This window comes from Anastrepha obliqua, chromosome 5 (genome assembly GCF_027943255.1).
Source record: "Anastrepha obliqua isolate idAnaObli1 chromosome 5, idAnaObli1_1.0, whole genome shotgun sequence".
Taxonomy (NCBI): Eukaryota; Metazoa; Arthropoda; class Insecta; order Diptera; family Tephritidae; genus Anastrepha; species Anastrepha obliqua.
In genome coordinates this window covers 30652449-30674527 of record NC_072896.1, presented here as the reverse complement: position 1 = coordinate 30674527, position 22079 = coordinate 30652449, and the positions used below count along the sequence as shown (strand labels likewise).

Sequence of the window (22079 nt, the reverse complement as noted above, 5' to 3'; positions counted from 1 at the left end):
ACGTACAAGCAGTTCAACGACTTGCCATATCACTTAAAATTTTTTATATTCTGAGGAAATGGTTCACTAAAAAAATTTTAATTTCAATTCAACTACAGAAAGTGGAAATTTTCCAATTCTCAAGAAATTTTACAGTACCTCCAATTAAAATTTGATTTATTATAACACCAACAACAACCACAAAAACATTAAATATTCTCTCTGTAGCAACTTAATTAACCACGCACGAAATTTTGATATTGTAAATCCTCCATCAATTTGCTGTCTTTGGTTTTTGTGTGACGCCCACACAAATCATCGACAAGTTCCGTGCGCAGAAAATTGCCTTTCTTTCAGGCGGGTTCAGATGCCCTTTTCTCAACGCTACACACACACACATAAATGTATAAATTCACACATACATACATAACACAGACATACTAGCATACATACATACATAAGCATGGATTCTTTCACTTCAACGTCAAAGGCGGGCGGCTATAATTCGCATAACAAAAGCGTGAGCACAGAAATGAACGTAAAAGCCGGCGTGCGGGTAACGAAGTAGAAGGGCGAAGAATGGGCATTGCCTGCCGCCACTGCTGAGGCCAAACACAGTTCGCAATTTTCGGTCATTGCCATGGTGGTGTTGTGTGACCGGCTATGACTGCGAGGTTGGAATTAACATAATCACGCAGACGCAAATCGCAAATCTCCAAATCTGCACAAAACGACCAACATTCGACCAACTAACCAAGCAACGAACCAACCAACCAGCCAGCCAGCTTAACGACAACCGCTTTAATCGAAAACAAAACTTAACAAAAACAAACAAAACGCAGAGAGCGACGATAATCCAACAGCAGTGTCAACAATCAAGTAGCAGCAGTCGAATTGTAAGACAAGAAAAAATGAACAAAAATTAACAACAGTCATTTCAGCGCGCATCGAATGTAGTTTTAGATAGAAAGATATACTTAGTATGATATATATTCTTGGAAGGTGAGGAATGTGGACGAAATAGGGGTATATTCCTAAGTAATGTGTCATTTACACAGTGACAGCTCCTTTCCGCTCCACTGTGCTCACTCAGCATTACAGCTCCTTGGAATGAAATATATCGCTTCGCACTTGAACTTCAATGGAAAATAATATATTACAAATTTATTTTCAATATACAGGATTCTCTTTGAAAAAGTAGCTGAAACTTTACGTTGAAAATATCCAATCTCATTTCAGCACCGATGTTAAGGGGGATTCCCATTCCCCGGATTAAAAAAATCGATTTTTTTTTAAGATTCTGGTTATCATACTTTCAAAGAACTCTTTGCAAAATTTCATGACAAAATTCGTTAAATTGACGAAGTTATCGCGGCTACCAGCGACCAGGGATTTTCATAAAAATTTCACCTCGAGCGTTAACAAAAAAAATTGCCGCATCTGGGTTCGGTCGGCCGATATATAATATATGACTCTCGCAAGGCTATTACATACTCAGCGTGCCGATTTGATGTAGGTTTTGGATTTTGGCACCATTTGTCTATACTTTTCCTCCGAATTACTAACTGAAGCTCCATTTTAGCTGCGTAGCCATAATCGCCTACTTTGTGTGAACTGAAATTTATCATAGGAACCTGGTCGACTGATCTTTGGTTTCAGCCAGTTGGCTCATCATCCCACATGGCACATCAAACTTCCGTTCTCTTCCACACGAAGTTAGGTAGTCACCTTGATAAGCGGGCTTGCAGAATCAATTGGCTGGCGCGCAGTTGCTATTTGATCCCGCTCGACTTCTCAAATGATGAGGTTTTGTGGATAATCCAGAAATGATTTCGAAATTATACCGAAATAATCCAAATACGTAAAGCAAATACAGTCAAAGCCTTTCTTGTGACAGAGAGTCAGAGAAAAGACTATGAAAATTTCTGTATAAGAAGTAAATGTAAAGTAAAATTTATTGTGTGTACGAAGCTTCAGGTAATAGGTTAGCTTAGGCAAGATGGGCTGCTTTTTCATCAAGATTTCTTGCTCACTCGGTGGCCACAGAGGTCGCTTGTGCTGCCAAGGAAAGGTTTCATCAGTCTTTTCTCTACATGCATGTAAAGCCAACCTGATTTTTGCGATTCCAATAAGCTACTACAGGAAACTGTAACTAAACTATTCAGTTCCTCAAGGAAGCAATTATCAGGGAATTGTAAGCGCATTCTTCAATGTGCAAGCCATTCACTCATGCAGTGCCCTTCACGCCACTTCTTCTCGATCTTTACGTCTCTTAAAAAGTCAATGGAGCACCAAATGTGGCAATTTTATGTCCACGTAGTCCAGTACCTCGTTGATATTATGGGGACGAGTCGTATATTCGTTTTTTAAGGTAAATTCAGTAAATTCCCTTCACTGTGGCTCAAAAAGCGATATTCTGCAGGTGTCCAGATTAGCTCTTCTGTCTGCAAAATCTTTCTACCCAACTTGAAAACAGGGAAAGCCAGCGCGACTTGCATGCTTGAACTCGATTAGCTGAGTTCTATCTTACACCATTCAGATTAACGTTTTGCTATCGCACAGATAGTAGGGATATATTCTTTAACACACTCTAGTGGCAATTACCGAACCGTTTTCATCCCAGCTTGATTGTCTGCGGAAGGAAGAGAAGCTCTGAATGAGTGAGAGCCTCTCCCGAGGTATAATAAACTTGAGACTACTCGTATCTGCGCAGGCATTCTGATGCCCATTGGAATCTAGAATATTTGACAGAAAGATACTGCAGAAGATTTTTGGACCATTGGCAGTTGGCGAAGGTTAGTATCGTACCCGATGGAACGATAAGCTGTATGAGCTTTGCGACGACAAAATCGTAGCGCAGCGGCCTCGTTGGCTAGGTCATGCCGTCCGAATGAATACAAACGCCCAGATTCTGAAAGTATTGGTTGAGGTACCAGCTGGTGGAAGCAGAGAAAGGGGAAAACCCTCATCTGCTTTGGAAATGTCAGGTGGAAAGAACTTGGCTTCACTGAGTGTATCTCACTGGCTTCGCTAGCACGAGAAAGAAGCGACTCGTGCGCTTTATTAAACTCGGCCAAAACCGCGCAAGCGGTTATCGCGTCAATCAAGAAGAAGAAGAATCTGGGGGGCCAATATAGTCGAGCGGTTAGTGCATGATTTAAGCTTTGCGCCGCCTCGGGATGTAAATGGTTTTTATGAGGATCTTTTCCATGAGGGAAACACATTCGGGGGTTTGCCTTCGAACTAAAATATTGAGTTCTAGGAACTAAAATATTGAATTCTTAGCATTTTTAAAATTACCTTTATTACGAAATTGGGTTATTCGCCGATCTTGTCCATTTTCAATGATATGGTTGATCCCTGTACTATGTGAACCAATTTTTTTAAATTCTGGTTAAGTATTTTTGTTTTGTTGTTTTGTGTGTAAGGAAATTGAAATCAAAATGTCAGAAATACTATGAAAGGTTTCATCCCACCACTGGTATGTGGTACATGCGCCCACTGACACTATACCCTACCGCTTCCTCGGCAGATGCCCACCCTGGAGCCACTCTAGCATTTCTTTAAGGTGGAGCTGCATTTATGTCTATTGACACAATAGCTTTCTTCGTCCAGTTTCCACTCCTATGAGCATATGGAGAATTTACGCCATGGATAGTATTCACTCTTCTCAAGGTATTTTCAGACTGCAACTTATTAAAAATGACTCAACCGATAGGAGTTTCTTTATCTTCTCTTCTTCTTAGCTTCACAATTCGCGGTGGACCATAGCTTCATCAACGATTTTCTCCACTTTATCCTATCCATATCTCTCCAGTTGTGTACGTTCATTTCCTTAAGATCTAATTCGACGACATATATCTACTTCGGAGGCGCCCTCTTTTTCGTCCTCCAATCGGTGTTAAAATAAAAGCTTTCCTGGCATTTCGCTCAGTCGATCTAATCCGTTGGATTACAGTAAATCTTTGGAGAATTTCTTCGATTTGATAGTTGTAGCGAATGTGGTAGATGCCATATATTGTTTTGACCGCCCCATAGCTAGCACCCACTTACGACCGGCCCATATGACACGCCTTTCGAAGCATTTTTGCCGTACAACCTTGAAATATTAAATTTACTGTCACCCTGCATTAATAAAAACTCCACTAAGTGAGACTGAGCAGGCAAAACAAAGAAGAAAATGTATGCTCTCTGATTTCTATATCTGCTGATTTGTTATTGCGTTGCTCATTACTCATTCGTATATACCTTTCCGTTATGGCAGAGCAGCGCATGCTGGGTGTTTATTGGTATTATATGTAAGTATACAGGCTCTTAAGTGGCGACAGGTTTATTGCGCTAATACAGTTTAATTTAAAGCATGAGTTGGTGATTTTAGGCTCTCTAAAGATTAAGGAGATTAAGAGAGATTAAGGCAACGAGCGATGAACAGCAATAAATCGTTTGGATTAATAATTCAATATTCCCACATGCATGCACACATACATGCGCACAATTGAATTCATATAGAAAAACGCATTGACACTTCAAAGTTATGACTCTCAATGAAAACTTTTGTTATAGTAAATTGAAAGCGCCGTTTGTGTTGACTGAATGGGCACACCTCTTTTTGAAGAAGAAGAAGATTTAGTTGACGGCAGAGCTGCGTTTGTTGTTTAAATGTAAAACGCGGGCATGTAAAGGTGGTTGGTTCACCGTAGGATGCGCTGACAAATGGAAATCCCAACTGGCGGTTGGTCTTTTTATGAAACACGTATTCTATTTATAGTTGAGTTCATAAGAGAAGTTTATGCAGATTACCGTGTTAGTGGGAAGATTTGAATGGGGTTTTGATTAATCGCATATAAACAGCAAACACAAAAGTGTTCAGGTACGAGTGGATATATAGAGATGAATAGGGACTAAAGTGCAAACGGAAATTCTTATTGATTTCGAAAAGAAAAATTATTGAGAAGATACACCGGGAAAGTTGTGCACTAACTCAATTGCCGTTTGGGCTTATGCAGCTTATCTAAGTAAGCGAGATGAATTCGGTAACATCTATTACAGCTGAATTTAAATAAGAAAAACGCTTCACCACATTTATTACAAACGGAAGACAAACAGGGTGTTGAAACTACGCTAGCGATGTAAATTTTCTCTATAATTACGATCGTGGCATGCTCGGGATCCCGTACTTATAATCCCGTTATCCTTGAATGGTTTACGGGATTTAGATATTCTTTATTCTGCAACAGTTGAACAATTTTAACAAATTGCAGCAATATTGTTTGAGAAGCTACCGTACCATATTATTATTATATATTCCATTACTCCTTTAGGAGGTTAAGAATTCAACAAAAGCTTTTCAAACACTTCTATTTCTAGCAATAAGTCTCAGTTTATTAAGCCATTTTCCAGTTTCATTGCGAATAGTCTTACACCAAGTCATCGGTGGTCTGCCTCTTCTCCTCGTTCCTTGTGGGTTCCAAGTCAAGGTCGCATGCGGTATTTCAGCGCAAGGCTTTCGCAGAGTATGGCCTATCCATCTATATTTTCTCTTCTTTATTTCATTGTTGAGGCTTTTTGTCGTTTGTTATTACTCTTGGCCACCAAATCGTAAGACACCTTTTTATGAATGTTTGCCCCATTGCGTTCGCGGTTGCTGTCACAAGCCCAGTTTCGGATCAGTACAATGACAAGGACTTAACGCACGCTTAAAAAAATTGTAAGATTTGTGCAAGTTCTGATGCTGTTAGAGCGCCATATATTTCGAAGCCTAGCAAATGAGTTACGTGCTTTTTTTATTTGGTTGTAAGTGCCATTTTTTGCACCCCCATCTATGGAGATGGTACTTCCCAAATAGCAAAAACTGTCAACGTCAGCAATGGTTTCTTTTCTCATTGCAAACAACGCGGCGTTGCGAGTTTTGATATGCATTCATTTGTCTTTTAAAAAAATTTTTTTTTTCTAATTTAGAACCTGCAAGCTCTTGCTGAAGTAAGTTTAATTTCCTCTACGATTTAATGAGTAAATATTCGACTCAGTTTTTGGGGAAAATCTAGTCTACTACAACGATAAATAACAGAGGGGACGAGACACACGCTTGTTGGACCCCAGTAGTAGAGACTAAAGCTTCACTGAGCTGTCCATTAGGAAAAACTCTACAATTGTAGAGCCATTTTTAATTAAATTTATGATTTTTCTCGGAATACCCATCCTCTCTAAGGAGGGAAGCCTTTGAAGCAAAGCCATTCTTTTTTGAGAGAGTCAAACGCTTTTTCAATTATCACTCGCATGACGTTAATGGAGCGGTTTTCCTCGAATTTAGCTTACATTGGCTTTATTGGCTCAACAAGCGTTCAACAGTGCAATACCCCTCCAGTTGTTGGAATCCAAGAGTTTACCATTTTTGGGCAGATTTACTAATATCGCTTAATTTCTAGGTATCTCGAAAAGGATATTCTATTTTAACTGTGGCATTCGCATCAGCCTTTAGGCACTCAGCCGGCAGATTTCCCACTTTTTTGTGATCGTAAAGCTTCAAAAATCCCTTCTTTTTCTAGGATGGTCTATGCAAATATTACGAAAGGGTTTTGCGCGTTGCAATATGATCTGTATTTATTGCCAATTGACCTATATTGTAGACAACTAGCCACCAAAGCGGTGCTAAAAGGGAATCACCGAAGCTCAGGACAAACAACCAGGCCCACTCCTCTCCCTCTGGACCCAACCCGTCGAAACAGCTAGTTTCCTGGGCCTACCGTTAGATGAGCTAGACGAAGACGACCGGTGATTACGCTACACTGACAGGGCAAAGATACTGCTACAACAACAACAACAACAAACTACCAGCAATTCTCTTGCATACTTGGGATGCTTCTTGGTATTCCTAACACCCCCGACTTTTGTGACTCGGTGAATACATACCTATAAAAGCTAGCTAAAACCTTCTATAAGCCCTATACAATTAATTTTCTGGGACTGGGAAAATGGTGTAATAAACAATGAAAACGGAGTCGCTTCTTATAAGCTACTCTCCCTCCCAGGACATAGTAATATTAAAGGTAACTGCAAGGCGGATGAGTTAGCTAAACTCGGCTTCTCGCTCCAAATTAGTCAAGAAAAGGTCGACATACCCATTCCATTGGCAACCTGTAAACTTTTAATGGACAGTCACTCCATTGCTGTTGTTAATTCCAACTGGAACCAGTTAAACACCTGTGCCATCAGTAGACAAACGTGGCGTGAGTAGAACATGAGTCGCACTAAGAGTTTACCTTGAAGTCTACTTCTTCTAAATTACGTAGGAAGGATCTAAGAATCATAGTAGGAGTCCTATCCAGGCACTACCTAATAAAAGGGCAAGCCAGTAAATTAGGGGCATCATCTAATGTCTATTTTAGAAGCTTCCAGGATATAGAATAGAAGAAACAGTAGCACACCTTCTATGCGGGGCATGCCTCTGTGTAGCAGGCGGTTGGGATTGCTCGGTCTCACTTTTCTGAACAACATTGCGGATATTACGAATCCCAAACTAGCCAATATACCCAGCTTTTTAAAGGCCACGAACTGGTTTACAAAAGACCAAGTAGAGTTAGGATAGGATAGTTCCGGTGGTATAATAAGGACCCGCTGACTGCCCCAGGTACGTCAAAGGACTTAACCTAACCTAAGCGGCCGCCGTAGTCAAATGGGTTGGGGCCTGACTACCATTCGAAATTCACAGAGAACATAGGTTCAAATCTCGGTGGAACACGAAAATTAAGAAAAAGTTTTTTCTAATAGTGGTCGCCCCTCGGCAGACAATGGCAGTCTACGAGTGTATTTCTGTCTTGAAAAAAGCTCCTCATACAAAATATCTGCCGTTCGGAGTCGGCTTGAAACTGTAGGTCCCTCCATTTGTGCAACAACATAAAGATGCACACCACAAATAGGAGAAGGAGCTCGGCCAAACACTCGAAAAGGGTGTATGCGCCAATTATATACCAGGTGAAGTCCAAAATAAACAAGACTGAGCTAAAATCGAAACGGCAGGAGCTTGGCTCTGATAACTTCGAGCTTATTTATTCAAAATAGTCCCCTCTGGTCTCGATACACTGTTTTGCGTGATCTAAAAGCTTTTCGAAAGAGTGTTTCAGGTCATTCACCGGAATGTGCTTCAGGATGTCGGTACAAGCCTTTTGGATGACCTCTACGGACGCAAAACGTTTTCCTTTCATAGCCAAAAGCAATTTGCCGAATAGGTAGAAGTTACAGGGAGCCATATCAGGTGAACACGCTGAGTGATTGATGGTTAAAATGCGATTTCTAGTCAAAAACTCAATTACAAGAGTGGATCGATGAGATGGTGCATTATTCTTCGCGGTATTCAGAGCGAATTCGACGAATGCGACGCATAAAATACTTCAAAACGCCAGGATAGATATTTACATTGACGGTTTGGCCCGTTGCCACGAGCTCCTTGTGGACAATTGCCTTGGAGTCATAAAAACAAATGAGTATCGACTTGATTTTTGACTTCTCCAAATGCGATTTTTTTTTTTGGGCTCGTCTGGGGCCTTCCATTCACCACTTTGACGCTTAGTTTCAGGTTTATGTTGAAAACACTACGTTGCAACACCAGTTCTCGTCTTTTCTCGCCTCTTTAATGAGATCTTTCGAATGTTGAATTCTGAGCAATTTTTGGTCCTCAGTTAACTTGTGCGGAATGAAACGTGCACAGACCTTTCGTAAGCCCAAATGATCAATGAAAATGCGATAAATCGATGTTTTGGAGATAATCAACTTCGATTCCATGAATTTCTAGGATGATTTCCGTTCATTTTTGATAAAATTACGAACAATTTCTATGGAGTTTTCGGTGATTACTGTTTTTGGGCGGTCCATATGTTCATTGTCATTTATGTCCTTACAACCGTCTCTGAAACGTGTAAACCAGTCATATACTCTGGCACGAGATAGACAATCATCGCCATAAACTTTTTTCATCAATTCAAATGTTTCGGTAAACGTTTTAACGATTTTAAAACAAAATTTGATATTAGCTCTTTGTTCGAAACTCATTTTTGTACCGATGACACAAACATACTGACACTTTGGACGCAATAACTTCGCTTCCGCTGAACCGAATGTTAACAAGCTTTCACAGGAAGTCAGCTAGGGATTAAACTTGCAACGCACTAACTCATTAAAGAGATGGCGCCATCAAAAACATTTTTATGGCGCCATTCTTGTTTATTTTGGAGTTCACCTTGTATATGATGGGTTTTTCTGCTTCCGTTTCATATGCTTCGTAAGAAATCACAAATAATCCACAGTTTTTCGAAACTTCAAAAATAGCTAATGCCTGACATCCTTACTATGTACATCTAAAATATATATTCTGCTCGGACTAAGCCTCGGCTGTTGTACTGTATTTTACTCGTACAGCTGGAGGTGAGTTCGCGCAGGTCGATTGTTGGTCACTTTAATAAGGATTTTAGTAAAATACTATATGATTTAGTACAATCCACGGAAATGCTGAATACTGAAAACTCTTCTTTGTTTCTTCTTAGTGTAAAGAAAAAATGCGTCAATGAATTTTCATAAAAATTTCATACTTCACCACTTAAACTTGTAAATATTTCGGTTGCTTAAAAACTGACTTATTGAAAACAAATAATTGGTTATTAAAGCCAGCTCACCCCCACAAATTATGCCAATTTCACTTTGCACGTCAGTACAAAAAATTTTCTAAAAATCTTATGTCGCGTGGGCAACCACAAAACTATGCCATCGATGTTCATTTGTATTAGCACGTAGCCAAAAAATAAGAAAAAGTTGTGGCTGGCTGACAAACGAAAAAAAAAACAGGTATAAAATATATGACTTAGAAGATTATAATCAATCTTCTGCCAATCAATAAAGGCAACTAAAATTTATAAGTTTTTTTCTTAATCTGATATTCTTTGCTTTAAGTTCGAGTATCGATTTACATTGAAAAACTTCTAAAGCAACCACAAAATATGTTAATTGCCATTTATTTACTTTTATTTCATAAAACAACAACCAGAAGAAAATTAAAAACTCAAGCACCAAATTTGCCTTTCTTTGAATTGTACAGAAAAGCAGCAGCGGCGGCAGCAACAGCAGCAGCAACAACTCAGTAACAACAATGAACACCCACAAGCGAGCCGTTGGTAAGGTGAGCCTACATGCAATTGTTGGCAGTGGCGGCGTTGACAACAACAGTCGAGCCACGAGCAGCGAAGCAATAAAGTCACCAAAAAGCAACACAGCAACAACAAAGCATAGTTCGAATGGTACAGTGACTGGTACAAAAACATGGCAGCAGCAGCAGCAGCCACAACGCAGCGCACGTCATTTGGAACAAGCTACTCTATATGGCCAAAACAGCAATCCAGCCAAATCGCGCGTAGGCGTCGCTGATTGTGATGATTGTTGTGCGGCTGTGACTGCTTTGGCTGACGACGCAGATGAGTCGCATATGCCTTGCCACCAACACCAACACCACCGCCACAACCACCATCACCACCACCACCAGCGCGAGCAACAAGCACAACAACAAAACCAACAAAGTGAACTGTTCGAAGCAACACCAACGCGTCGACGTGACTTGGAAAGTTTCCGGCATTACGCGGGTTCTGCAGGCGCTGCGCGGCTAACGACGCAGGCAGCAGCATCAGCGGCGAATGACAACGCCAAAGACGATGATTTACGGTGAGTATATTTGAGTGAAAATAACAGTTTTGAATGTGAAGTATTATTGGAAAAAAAAAAACAAAATTAATTTCAATTGAGTTGTCTGCGCAACGCAGTTTTCAATTCAATTTAATTGTCATTTAACGCTGAGCAGCTGCTGGTGCTAATGCAAAGCAACGTGCCGATTAATAATTCGTTTTCTTTACGGAAGATTTGCATGAAAAGAAGGCTATTTACAATAAAAAGTGTGAAGTAGTTGACTAATTTTTTTTTTGTTTTTGCCACTTAAACGAAAATTCTTTTAACATTTTTTCACTTTTACTACCACCAATAGCTTGTCCACACGCCAGCTACGTCGCCAACAACAACCATTCGGTGGTCAATCGTCCAGCACGACATTGCTGCAACGTTCACATTCTATCTCCACCGACGACCTCAGCAACGAGTGGGAGTCGAACGAAGCGGTCGCCGAGTCGAATGAGTGGCGTCGTGTCAGCAAATTGCGGCGCTCCTTTCAGTCATCGTCCTCGCCGAACAATACTTTCAATACCAGCAGCGATCAAGCGCAGCAGCAATCGCCAAGCACTGCACGGCGTGTGCCCTTCGATTTGCCAGCCAGTTCGGTGAGTGTGTCACGCATGCGCGCCGAACTGGAGAGTGGACGCCGTCTAACTACCGCTATGCGCAATAATCACGTCGATCTAGCGGCACTCGAGAGTATACTGCACGGGCCCAAAGAGGTGGTCAAAATCACAGGTAACAGCAAACATAGCACGCTGCTAACAGCCGAGTCACTGAAAGAGATACGTGGTCGTTTGAAAAAACTATCGGATGAGTCATTGTACAAGGACGATTTCATTGCATATCAACAACTGCCCGCTGCCGATGAACATATTGAAGTGCAGCAGAGTGTGCGCCGAAAATTAGCCACACCTTTAATGCGTCAACTGACACCCGAAGGCTCACCAGAGATCTCGACACCACCACCACCACTACCACACCACCAGTCGGCTTTCAAAGCGGTAGGCACACAGCGCGCCTCACCAGAGAGCGGCACTTTAGCGCAGCACGCTGCTACGGGCAACCTCAAACATCCCTCCAACAGTTTGGAGTCACGTCAAAAAGTCAAAGACACTAACTCGTCAGAGTGGCATTCGCGTCGCAAATCGTACGGTTTCGAAAAGATGTCGCCACCCGATAGCAAATCCATGTTACGCATGGATGCTTCCACAGATAGCGGACTGGGACGTTCGGGCGAGCTGGGCAACTGGTCGCCCACCGAAACAACACCTGCCGCTGCACGCGCCACAGTCATACACTTTGGCGAGCCGGCCAAAACTGTCACACAGCCGCATTATCGTGCCGCAAAGTCGCCAGCACGCCGCACACCCGACGAGGACTTGCACAAACGGCATTCGATTGCAGTGGACGAGAGTCAATATGTGCGTGAGAATTTACGAAAAACCTCACAGGTGCATCTGAATGGTTTCTACGAATCGCCTGAGGTGTGCCCAAGTAAGCCCAACATGCAATTGAGTCGCTATGAAGGTAGTGCCGAGTGCAATCCAGGCACCACCACGGGCGTCAATATCAACTCTATACTCTTTCAACGCACGCAGAATGCGCAAAAACGTGTTGAGTTCTGCAAGACCGAGGTGCATTTTGCAGCCGAATCGGGACGTGTAAATATTGTCGAAACGGATGGTAAGCCACCACCGACAAACAATTTCCGGCGTCGTCGGCGCACCACGAGTGGACCGCTGCAAAGTCTCACCAAGTCAGCAAGCGCCACTGCGGCAGTCACAACAGCGACAACAACAACAACCACAAGTGCTAATGTTACACATTTCGGTGATGATCATCAACGTCACCGCACGATCGCCAGTTCAGTGGTGGCTTACAAAGCCACCTTGGTGGAGCCACCAGGTGTCAGCGATACACCAGCAATGCCAGCAATCACAAATGTGACGGTTTCAGTGCAGAAAGTGAGCGGTGACGCACATGCGGAAGGTTCGCGCGGTAGTTATGCTTCGACAACGAGTGGCATCGATACGACAGACAATGAAAATGACGAAATCGCTGCTATACGCGGCATACTAAAAAATAAGCCGATCAAGCCGAAACCCTACCATTTGGGTGAGAACATCGATAGTGCGGATGCTTTGTGGGGCGTGCAGCTGAAGCCAGTAGCGGGCGGCGGTAACGGTGGCGTGAGTGTGCGTGAAAAAGGTTTGTATGGAATTTAGTATTACTTCGCTTGTCATTACTCGCTTATGTAATTTGTATTTTTTGCTCCCTCTTACGCTAGACGACTCACCAACAGCCGGTATAAATAAGTCCGTGGCGGAGCGTATACGCATCGTTGAGAAACGCCATGAGCACTCGGCGCAAAATGGTTACTCTACCAAAATCAATTTGAGTTTGGAGGAACCGGTGACGTCGACACGCGTCGATTGGCCAAGCGCAGGTGAGCAGATTTGAGCAAGTTCTTGCTATCACTAAGTCTAACCTATGTATAATCTGTTAACTTGTTTGTAGTGCTTTTGTATTCTCGCAACGAGAAATTCTCTACTCGAGTGTTTTATGCTTACTATAGAAATATTTTTGAATTCTCGTATATACTTTTTTTTCTTATTCTAGTCGGGGATTTTAAGTAGTTATATGTATGTATGTATGTATGTATGTATTTTACTCTTAGCTACTCCTTTTGTGGGTTGATCTACTATTTATGTGATTTTTGTTGTCCTTTTAGTTTTTGAATTTGTTAAACTACTCCTCCTTCTCCTCCTATTGAATTAATTTTTGTATTATTTTGAGCTGAAAAGTTAATGTTTTATGGTTTATGCTGTGTGTTTTACTATTGAAAATTTTTGATTAACTTTTACTAAAAACGTCTTAACACTTTGCATGCCAATAACCTCTTTGATAACCGCTAATAATTATTTTGACTGAATTGGCTTAAAACTGTGAGTACTTAAATAATAACATCTTGATTTTTCCATACAAACAATTAAATAACTACTAAAGCCTACTTTACTCCTACCTACCCAAATTTCCTGAAAGTATTATTTTTTCACACAAAAAAAGTTCTGAAAAAGTGCATAGTTAGGAGCAAAAACCCAATTCTAGGACACTTAAGATGAAAGTAAGAAAAATGTGTTGACTACAGGGTTTAATTGAAAAGTAATGAGCCTTCCCGCGCGGAGCGTCTGCCAAGCGATCAACCGAATTGGCTGGTGGGGAAAAATGATTGTTGGACCTTCCCCTTCCACTAGAAACCGGTCCCAGTTCACTGGCAACAGCGGTGCAGTCAACATCGCTCCGCGCGTGAAAGCTGTTTTAAAAGTGTGTTGGGATTTTGCAGTGGCGAAAATGCAGCGATCGTTGGAGCAACGTTACTTGATCAAATTTTGAGTAAAGTTAAACAGTTTGTACCTCCAAAAAGCACTGTAAACGCGGCATTTTACAAAGAAGTGCTCCTTCGGCTGAAAAACTGCGTGCCCGGGTTCGGCCCGACCTCGTTAACAATTGGACCCTTCATTATGACAATGCGCCGGCGCACACCGCCTTCCTCTGCACCTCTGCATTGGCCATGGGGGTTCCGGTGCTTCCCCACCCTCCCTACAGCTCAGACCTGTCCCCTCCGGACTTCTTCTTATTCCCACGCCTGAAAAGAAAGCTAAAGGGGGAGCGTTTCAACTCCATCGAGGCGATCCAAAAAACTGTGACAACCGAATGGAACGCGATTCCGACGGATGAGTTTAAAAAATGGGGTCCTACTTTGAAGAAGGGTCCTACTTTGAAGAATATTATAATAGTTGTATAAGCCAAAAGGTTTAATAAAACTGCTTAAAAAAAATAAGGCTCATTACTTTTCAACCAAACCCTGTATCTTAAGGGCGAACTGGGTAGGCAACTAAGTAATTGCGGAATTCACTCGTAGATGGCTTCAGCTGAATTTTTCGGTTTGCAGACGGAGTACAAATGTAAAACACATTTTGTTATTTGATAGTTGGCAATTCAGCTGTCAATCAGTAAACAAGTTTTTTGATCAGGCGCTCGTTGAAAAATGGAAAATCAAAAGGAACATTTTCGTCATATTTTGCTTTTTTATTTTCGCAAAGGGAAAACCGCATCGCAAGCTCTTAAAAAGTTATGTGCTGTTTATGGTGACGAAGCCTTAAAAGAAGGGCAGTGTCAAAATTGGTTTGCCAAATTTCGTTCTGGTGATTTTTCACTCAAATATGAAAAACGCTCTGGTCGTCCAGTTGAAGTCGATGACGCCATTATCAAACCAGCAGTCGAGTCGGATCGTCACAATACAACACGTGAGTTGGCAGAGAAGCTTCATGTAACACATACATGAATTGAAAATCACTTAAAACGACTTAGCTATGTTCAAAAACTCGATACATGGGTTCCGCACGAACTGAAAGAAACGCATTAACAGCTGCTATTTGCTATAGAAACGTAATGAAAATCATCCATTTTTAAAACGACTCATAACTGGCGATGTACAAGGCTCTCATCATACCCGTCCTAACGTATGCCGCAAAAGCGTAGACGATGACAACATCCGATGAAGCGACGCTTGGAGTGTTTGAAAGAAAGATTCTGCGGAAGATTTTTGGACCTTTGCACGTTGGTAACGGCGAATATCGCAGGCGATGGAACGATGAGCTGTATGAGCTTTACGACGACATAGACATAGCCCAGCGAATAAAGATCCAGCGGCTACGTTGGCTGGGTCATGTCGTCCGAATGGAAACAAACGCTCCGGCTCTGAAAGTATTCGATGCGCTACCAGCTGGTGGTAGCAGAGGAAGAGGAAGGCCTCCTCTGCGTCGGAAAGATCAGATGGAGAAGGACTTGCCTTCACTTGGTGTGTCCAATTGGCGCCGGTTAGCAAGAGAAAGAAACGACTGGCGCGCTTTGTTAAACTTGGCTAAAATCGCGTAAGCGGTTATCGCGCCAATTAAGAAGAAGAAGATAACTGGCGATGAAAAATGGGTTGTTTACAACAATATTAGGTGAACCTGGCTGATCTTCATCAAAGGCAGGTTTTGTTATCAGTTTGGTGGGATTACAAAAGAATTGTCTACTTTGAGTTCTTACCACCCCACCGAACGATCAATTCTGCCGTCTACATTGACCAACTAACGAAATTAAACAATGCAGTTGGAGAAAAGCGGCCCGAATTGACAAATCGAAAAAGTTTTGTATTCCATCATGAAGCATTCCATCAGCAAGGCCAAAGAAGTACCACTTGGCAAAAGTTATTAGAGCTTGGTTGGGTTGTTTTGCCACATCCACCATATTGCCCTGACCTGGCACCAGCTGATTATTTTTTGTTTCGATCAAACAAACAAAAATCCTTGAATGGTAAAAATTTCAATAATGATGATGATGTCAAATCGTACCAGATTCAGTTTTTTGCTAATAAAAACCAGAAGTTTCATGATGCTTATGGATTATGATGCTGCCTGAAAGATGGCAAAAGGTCCTTGATCAAAATGAACAATACATTACAGAATAAAGTTATTTGATTCCATGAAAACCTAAGTACACAGTTTATAAAAAAATCCGCAATTACTTAGTTGCCAACCCAATATTTGCTATTTTATTTTTTTGTAAACTTTTACCTTCTTTTTATGCAAATTTTGTCTGAGAAGATCCCTACTGAAATTTTCCGAGAAATAATTTTCTAGAATATTTTAAACCTCTAGTGACCTTAGAAATAAGTACCCTGACATTGAGGGGATTTTATATCAGCTTGGCTTTTAGAGTTGGTTGCGTTGCGACAAATGAGCCCCACACCTACAACGCTGCCTTTTTTATAGCTACTAACTCAGCTTGAGAGACGTTGCAGAAGTCAATTGTTGAGATTTAATAACTTTAAATTTGTGGGGTGAGCACCAGCGTGTCTTCCGAATTCTAAGTACATTACCTTTGACTTTTGAGGACAAACTATATATAAAGCTTGCGAGCCAGTTCAAAAAAACTGCATTGAGAGCAAACGGAAACATGAGTAGACTACGCGGCTCATTGAAACAAACAACTGTATTCCACTACGTCGACGTGAAATGTGTTTTACCTACTAAAACATGATCCATATAGTGATTTCTCTAAAAAAAATTAAAAAAAAACATTAACAAACACCTATTCCCATTATTTATAGCATACGATTGCATTCAATGGGCAGTCTCGATTAACTTTGCAGCAGTGCATCCTGTTAGCTAAGTTTTTCAAGACCTTTGTGACGATTTCTGGTTCTATCCAAGAATAGATTGCTCGCTATTCACTCTATGGACTTGAATCTTTAATGGATTACTTACTTACTTAGATGACACTACAAATGCATGTTGGTTTTGGCCGAATATAAAAGACTGCGTCGTCTACCTTGATCGCCCCAACATAGATTAGGTCCTCCTCTTCGTTCACCAGTGCACTCTCTATCGAAGGATTGTCGTGCCTGTTCAATTTCATTCATGCTCGAGGCATCGCCAAGCCAGCACAGCCGTTGTATTTTAATACGTTTCACTATGTCCACATCTCGGTATGGCTTATACAGCGAGCTGTTCCATCGTTAATGGATTGCTCGCACAAAATCGGTAGTTCAAAGCAGCTCAGAAAAAAGCGTAATGGCAAAAAAGCTCGCAAATAAGTCAAATCGTAACTCCAATGCGGCCAATTGGCATCGCCGAGGCGACTGACAACATGATTACCGAACTTGGCGCGTAAAAGATCGATTGTGGCACGTCCTCGTAGCGCTCTCTGTTAATCAGAATTCATGTTTCCCACAGTTTTTGCAATGACAAATGAGCCAATGATGTCACTTCTTTAATATCGGTACCAAATAGCCCCTCTCTGGGAATGCATTAGCTTCTCGAAGATCCCGCGCAGAGCTTTTCCGATCGATAGATGCGGTAGCTTCGTTTATTAACAAGCCGCTGAAATGAAAATACGATTCCTCAGAAAAGATGATTTTCACTTCTACACAATTTTGGCGTTGGGAATAAGTTTGCAATATATTTGTAAGACTGCAACGTTGCTGAAACATAGAGCGATTAATTTCGTTCCGCAACGATGTGATCCCGACTTTTTGTCAAGATTGCCAGCAAGAGAGAGCTGCTACTGTCAAAAACAATCATCTGGTTAAAAAACCACAATAAGACCACCCAGACCCTTTAATTAAAATAGGATTATCTGCCTCGGTCTCTTCTTCGTCTTCTTGATTAGAGCGATAACCGCATACGCGATTTTGGCCGAGTTTAACAAAGCGCCACAGTCATTTCTTTATCCAGTTGGAAACACCAAGTGAAGCCAAGTCCTTTTCCACCTGATCTTTTCATCTGCTTCGTCCAGCTGGTACCACATCGAATACTTTCAGAGTCAGAGCGTTTGTATCCATTTGGACGACATCGCCCAACCATCGTAGCCGGTGCATCTTTATTCGCTGCCGTAGCCGAATGGGTTGGTGCGTGACTACCATTCGGAGAGGTCGTTAGTTCGAATCTCGGTGAAAGTAAAATTAATAAAAACATTTTTCTAATAGCAGTCGCCCCTCGGCAGGCAATGGCAAACCTCCGAGTGTATTTCTGCCATGAAAAAGCTCCTCATAAAAATATCTGCCGTTCGGAGTCGGCTTGAAACTGTAGGTCCCTCCATTTGTGGAACAACATCAAGACGCACACCACAAATAGGAGGAGGAGCTCGGACAAACACCTAACAGAAGTGTACGCGCCAATTATTTTTTTTTTTTTATGTCTATATCGTCGTAAGCCTCATACAGCTCATTGTTTTCCCGCCTACGATATTCGCCGTTGCCAACGTGCAAAGGTCCGAAAATCTTCCGCAGAATCTTTCTCTCAAACACTGCGTGGGATGCCTCGTCGGATGTCAAGCTTCTGCGCTATACGTTATCACGGGCCTGATAAGAGCCTTGCAGAGTGTTAGTTTTGTTCGTCGAGAGAGGACTTGACTACTCAATTGCCTACTTAGTGCAAAGTAGCACTTTTTGGAAACAGAGATTCTGCGTTGGATTTCAAAGCTGACTTTATTATCGGTGTTAATGCGGGGTCTCTGTATGCAAAATTACGTTGGCTCCAGATGTGATCTTTATGACAACTCGAAAGCTAAAATTTATTGTGGAAAAAATTTAATAAATTCCCATGTTAAGGACCATTGAAAATACTATAATCCACTCTTCCTTACCAAGACGTCCAATTACCCACTCTGTAAATAAATTCACTACATAAATTTTCTTTCTACTAATTTTAATATCACTGCAACACTTTCGTAGAAAAAAAAAATTTTAGTCTAATTGTTTACATACCCATACACCTTTACATTTTTTCCTCGCTATGCTGAATACTTTTTCTACCACGCACTCCACTCAAAAACACGGCATCCTAAGCCACATCCACTGCTTTTACTGACGGTGTTTACTCTTCTTGCGGTGCTGAAACCTCTAACGTGCCCTTAATTGAATGAGTTAGCACCACGATCCCAATCACTCCTAATCCATGCTGACTCGAAATACCATTTAACTTTCCCGTTGCGCCTTAATCCTTCTAAAAGCACCCAACTCTATTGCTAGTAATCTTATGAGACATTTATTAACCAACCACTAAATAACCAGCAAATAAATAAGAATTAAACCAATCTTTTCCGAACACCAAGCCAAACAAAACACCAACTCTTACCACTTTTACTCAGGTGCTTCCACGTTAATGCCAATCACTGACAGAAACCCCAATCCCAATGTCTCAAATCGACGTCCAAGCGCACAAGAGCTCATACTGCAAGATCTGCGTGAACATCAGCGTATGCTCGACGAGGGACTCAAGTCCACTTCGCTCATCATCAAAACAATGCGCTCTGCAAATGAATTCGATGAGGCTATGCGACGTCTGAGCATAGTTTCATTGGAATCGGCTACGGTACCACCCATTGTTGTGCCCACGCCAATGTTGCGCTCGAATAGCTATCAAGGCACTACGCGACGTTATTCCAATACATCTGTGGAAAGCACAGAGCGTGAACTAACTACACACACTGTTGTTAATACGAGCAGTACTTCGACATTGAGTGCAACTACAACCAGTCGCAGACTATCTTTTGAGAGCCAAAGTGCTTTTGTGACCCCGCTGTGTCTACCACCGGCACCACTTGTGGCGCCGCGCTTAAAACTACTCGGTAGTACGGATGTGTCTGTGAGTCAACAACTCTCACAATTACGACGAATGTACGATATTGCAGCCACGACACAATACCACGATGAGGACGGCGCTGACAGCGCGGACGAAGAGGTGAAAAGCTACTTTTGTGCGCAAGAAAATGAGCAAAGTGATAGCGGTGGCGGTACGCTGGAGAGTTCGTCACAGGAGGATGAGCGCGCCGTAGAATACTCCAGCGGTAGTTGGAGTCGTATGAAGGCGCAACGGACTATTTGGAAGATAGAGGCCGAGGAGCGAAAGGGAGAATCAACAGTGCTGGACAAAGCAGGTAATTAAAGTAGGGAAATGAAGACTTTGAAAGCGCAAATGCTAGAAATATGTATAAGAATTAGCGGGAGGAAGAGGGCAAGGGAGTTAGCCGGGTGATAGTAAATAAAGTAGATCAACCGCAATAAGAGTTTAGATGGAGCACCAAGTGAATGTCTGCAATTACTTAGATATTAAGTTATGTTCTCTATAAACTTTTTCTCCTCTAATAGATCTGCCCAAATCCAACATAATGAGCATCGAGCTCCACTCACCACAAATTTCGCTAGAAAAACGCGACTCTTTCAAACGCACCCAATCGCCGCCAAGAGCCAAGCCCAGAACTACTACGAGTGGTAAGTATTAGAACTGCCACACCTCTTTTCACCACACAATTTTGTTGACGCTTTCTCACACTTGTTTCAGCTGTCCATTCAAGCGAACATCCCCGAGTTCATGTGGCCACTACAGTCAAACAAGCCATCGCTGAGCGTAGCATGTCAACCGAACAGCAACGTGAAGCGCTTAAGATTGTGAAAGAGGCTCGCGGTGCACGTAAATTGCGCGAACACGAGCTATCTTACTTCGGCGTACCGAATGCGCATAACCACAATGTTCACGAATCGAAAACGAAACTTCTACCGAATACCAGCACTAACATTGTGAGCACTTCAAAGCGTTCACTACCGTCACGTCAACGTTTAACCATAAGCGGTAACGAAGATACGAAGTCTATGCGACGACACGAAGCAAATAATGTAGAAACAACGACAGCAACAAATGAATTAACAGCAGAAACGAAAGCACAAACGACCACTAAGTGGCAATTATTGAATGATAAGCCCGATCTACTACGACACAGTCCAATTGCTGTTGAACCACAATTGATACGACGTACAGGGGAGATACAGCCACGTGAACGTAACAGTTCCGTGGAGCGCAGTAAACGTGTGCCTCCAAAAGAATTGAGATTACATGATGATCATGACGAGCGTGATGCGGATGTTGGCGATGATGTTGATATTGATGATGATGATGATGATGAGGAGGAGGATCACTACTATGAGAATATAACAAATGAAATTACACCTGTCTTCAAGGTTAAATCACCACAACCATACGATCGTAAAACGGATGTGGAACGTGACGCCTTCCTATTGAGTGAGATGAATGAAAATGCCGATCTAACTATGAAGGTAAGTTTTGCACGAATTGTAGAGGTCCAAAGCTCCCTTTCGCGCTATTTGAAGAAATTTTCTGCTTAAAAATATGCTCGATGGTCAACTATTTGTGAGTAAAGCTAAAGAGGAAAGCAGGAAACCTCAACATGTGCTTCTATTTTTTGTGATAGTTATTAACGTAACTCATTTGAAGGAGGAGGAATGAGGAGGAGGAAGAGTCCGTTAGACACCTTCTCTGGTACTGCCCCGCGTGGCATGCTTAGAATCTTGGCACCTAAAACAAAATGGTTTAGTGAGGATTAGTACATAAAATCGTTGAGCTTGCAGCTTCCGCTTACCCAAGTAAGGCTAACTTGAGTGCCTTTCTTTGAAAGAAAACTCCAAGAGTGTAGCCAATACCGGTAGAGAGATCACTCGAAAACATGGCGCTGGAATTTATGGCCCCAAAACGAAACGGCTTACGCCGATGGGAACTATTCCCAGTAATGTATGCGCTCTAGATATGTGCAACGATCAATTTAGAAAGAAATCTTCGAAAGGAACGAATTGCCATTCTGAACGATAACCAAGCTTCACGTAAGGCTTTGTCATCATTCTGGGTTAAGACATCAGTAGTCATTAAGTGCAGTGTATTAAAGTAAAATTTGCTGGGAGCACACATTTGAATGCGACTCATATGGGTGACTGGACACAGGGGTATATTTGGGAATGAAATAGCGAAAACACTGACTAAAGAGGTTGCAACCTCGAC

General features: G+C 41.9%; 1 protein-coding gene across 7 annotated transcripts in view; it reads left to right on the top strand.

The window, feature by feature from the left end:
* LOC129249415 (pneumococcal serine-rich repeat protein) overlaps positions 1 to 22079 on the top strand; it is a 221395-nt gene that overhangs the window by 184830 nt on the left and 14486 nt on the right. For 6 of the 7 annotated variants that reach the window (XM_054889220.1, XM_054889224.1, XM_054889219.1 and 3 more), the window contains 6 exons: positions 10064 to 10680; positions 10997 to 12891; positions 12971 to 13129; positions 19381 to 20169; positions 20381 to 20503; positions 20574 to 21343. In XM_054889220.1, coding sequence (XP_054745195.1) covers positions 10064 to 10680; positions 10997 to 12891; positions 12971 to 13129; positions 19381 to 20169; positions 20381 to 20503; positions 20574 to 21343 — 4353 coding nt within the window. The remainder of the gene's footprint in view (positions 1 to 10063; positions 10681 to 10996; positions 12892 to 12970; positions 13130 to 19380; positions 20170 to 20380; positions 20504 to 20573; positions 21344 to 22079) is intronic. The other variant, XM_054889226.1, reaches the window with a different exon arrangement.